Source organism: Seriola lalandi, unplaced genomic scaffold (assembly GCF_002814215.2).
Source record: "Seriola lalandi dorsalis isolate HSWRI2012SDOR001 ecotype SW California unplaced genomic scaffold, Sedor1 jcf7180002055008, whole genome shotgun sequence".
NCBI classification, from domain to species: Eukaryota; Metazoa; Chordata; class Actinopteri; order Carangiformes; family Carangidae; genus Seriola; species Seriola lalandi.
The window spans coordinates 2,493,261-2,495,765 of record NW_019525551.1 but is presented as its reverse complement, the minus strand read 5'-3'; the positions used below and the strand labels follow the sequence as shown (position 1 = coordinate 2,495,765).

Genomic DNA, 2,505 nt, shown 5'->3' with positions numbered 1-2,505 from the left:
TGTGTGTGTGTGTGTGTGTGTGTGTGTGTGTGTATATATACATATATATATATACTGCATATATATGGGGGTGGGGGTGGCTGGTGGGTGTTACGTTTCATGGGAACATTCTTGCCCTGATACTGACCCTCTCAGACCCTGGGGGAACTACGGGGGCTCTCACCCGATTCCCTGTTTTTCTTTGTCTCTCCCCTGTCGCCTCTCATGACGCCATCTCTCACTCATATTCAGTTATGCCCAGCCCCCCTCCCCCATCTGCTACCTTTTCTCCCACCTCATCATAGTTACACCCTCCATCTCCTACACTGCTGTTTCTTCTCCTTCACCCTTTTCCCAGAGTGCCTCTCCACCCTCCCTCTGTCCTCTGCTGCTCCAGAAGCATCTGGACGATCTTTCCTCCTCCTCAGTTTGTCATGACCATAAAAGGACAAAACCAGGCCCTGTGGCCTTGCTGTTTCCCTCTTTGTTCCTACATCCCTCTTCCTCTCTCTTCTTTTCCATGACACTCCATCCCTCTCTCTTCCTCCTCTCCCAAATGCTCCATCTCTTGTTCCCTCACACCCTCTCTCCTGTCTTCTGTCTATTCCACTCAGACCCTCAGCGACAGTGTGACAACTGGGGCTGGTTCAACCTCGAAGCTTTGAAGGTGTATCATGTTTCTGTGTTCGAGACATTAACAGAAATTCAATGATCTGAAATAACATCACAGAAAATTTCGTTACACACAAAAAACTTTTGTCTTGCATCAAGAAAAGCAAACAACTGACAAGTAGAGAAAATCTCAGGCAGTGTTTTCCCTTCTCTTGTGCACAACTGTTTTTAACTCGTCTCAATTCAAATCTAATGTTGCACTGATGAGCAGCTCAAATGTGCAAATCAGTGTGTGTTGAATCAGAATCCATGCTACACAGCAAGAAGCAAACACTGTAACATCAATCATAAGCTCAACTTATCAATGAAAACCAGTAAGGATGATAATGCCTAATTTATTTAGCAAGCGCAGGACTTTAAGCTAGTTAATCATTAAAGGGGGGCCTATCATGTTCATTTCCAGCTCTATATATTTAATCTGCTTTGCATGAGTCAAACTCACAAAAAAAAGTCTGTGCTTATCTCACACTGCCTGTCATGCAGCCCCTCGGTTGAGCCTCTGACTGAAACGGGCAACATTAACTCAGGCCTCCTTAAGAAGCCTCCTTAAAAGTCCACTTTCTTTAAAACATAATTGGGAATGGTAACTTCTCAAAACTGTCATGTTGCAGCCTGAGTCGAGCCGGAATATGAGAGTGGGCAGCTCGAACATTGGCAGCGACAAAGATCACAGCATCCCTCTGCACCTCTCTGGTTAAATATTACGCCTCTAACCTGCTGATTGTGCGACGTAACGCTGGACAGAATAACACTAACCAATGTCTCCCAGGCCTCCACTCTGGCTAGATTACATGTTGGGGAGCTCTGACTGTCCAAAAACCACATCCTGTCTCATCAGGGCCTTATGAAGCTATAAAGCCCCCCCCCTTTTTTTATGGTCAAAAAACCCCTCTATGACCTGCCAACATCAGGCTTTTGTCGACAATAGAAAAAGGAATCATTGGCATTCACACTCGGGTCACATGACTCTGCAGTAGACGCATTTTATCGGCTCCGGCTCCGATCAGCAGTGATGTAGACACAACACCCGAGGTGAACTTGCCAATTTTCACCCACTTTTCTTGCTGTAACGTCTTACAGAGCACAGACACTGTGAACGCACCTGTCACCCGCTCAGCACGGCGCTGTTAAACCAGAAACACTGTGGTTACACCTTCCTCTGAGAGAGACATGACGCATCAGTTTTACCAGTGAGCACGGCGGCTAGAGGCTCGCTCTCTCTCCACTGTGTCTGTGCTCTGTAAGTGCATGTGATGACATCACTCCTCGCAGTCGTGTGTGTCCTCAGTCCGAAACAGAAAGACAAAACTCCAGAAGTGGAAAAGGCATCAATCAGCTTTTATTAGCAGGATTGACCCGTGTTTAAAAAACTTGCTTATACCTGATCATTTTTGCGGAAGAGGTATAATTCAGCTAAAGAGAGAAGAAGCAGTCACCTGCACAGTCTTCTTGATGCGCTGGGACGGCCCAGGGTAGTCCTTAGAGTACAGGTCAGTCAGGAACAGAGAGTTGATGAGTGTCGATTTCCCAAGACCAGATTCACCTGAGGACACAGACACAAGTTCAACAGTATTAAATGTGTGAATGTACAGTGTGGTGTATTTCATATTTATAAAAAAAAAAATAAAAAAAGAAGCAATTTAAGTTCAGCGTTGAGTCTTTATTTTGACATAAGAACAGCAAGCAGAACGGCAGCCTGCTGGCCACATGTTACGCATCCATGCTTTCAGCGACAAGCACATAGAAGCATTAAAACCATACACAAAAGCTTGTGCATGCATTGCACGCACGCACGCACGCACGCACGCACGCACGCACGCACGCACGCACGCACGCACGCACGCACGCACGCAC

At 46.3% G+C, this 2,505-nt stretch overlaps 1 protein-coding gene across 4 annotated transcripts in view; it reads right to left on the bottom strand.

The window, feature by feature from the left end:
• The window catches only part of LOC111647728 (septin-7-like), a 56,488-nt gene that overhangs the window by 28,431 nt on the left and 25,552 nt on the right, over positions 1–2,505 (bottom strand). For all 4 annotated transcript variants that reach the window (XM_023397374.2, XM_023397375.2, XM_087171505.1 and 1 more), the window contains exon 3: positions 2,088–2,194. In XM_023397374.2, coding sequence (XP_023253142.1) covers positions 2,088–2,194 — 107 coding nt within the window. The remainder of the gene's footprint in view (positions 1–2,087; positions 2,195–2,505) is intronic.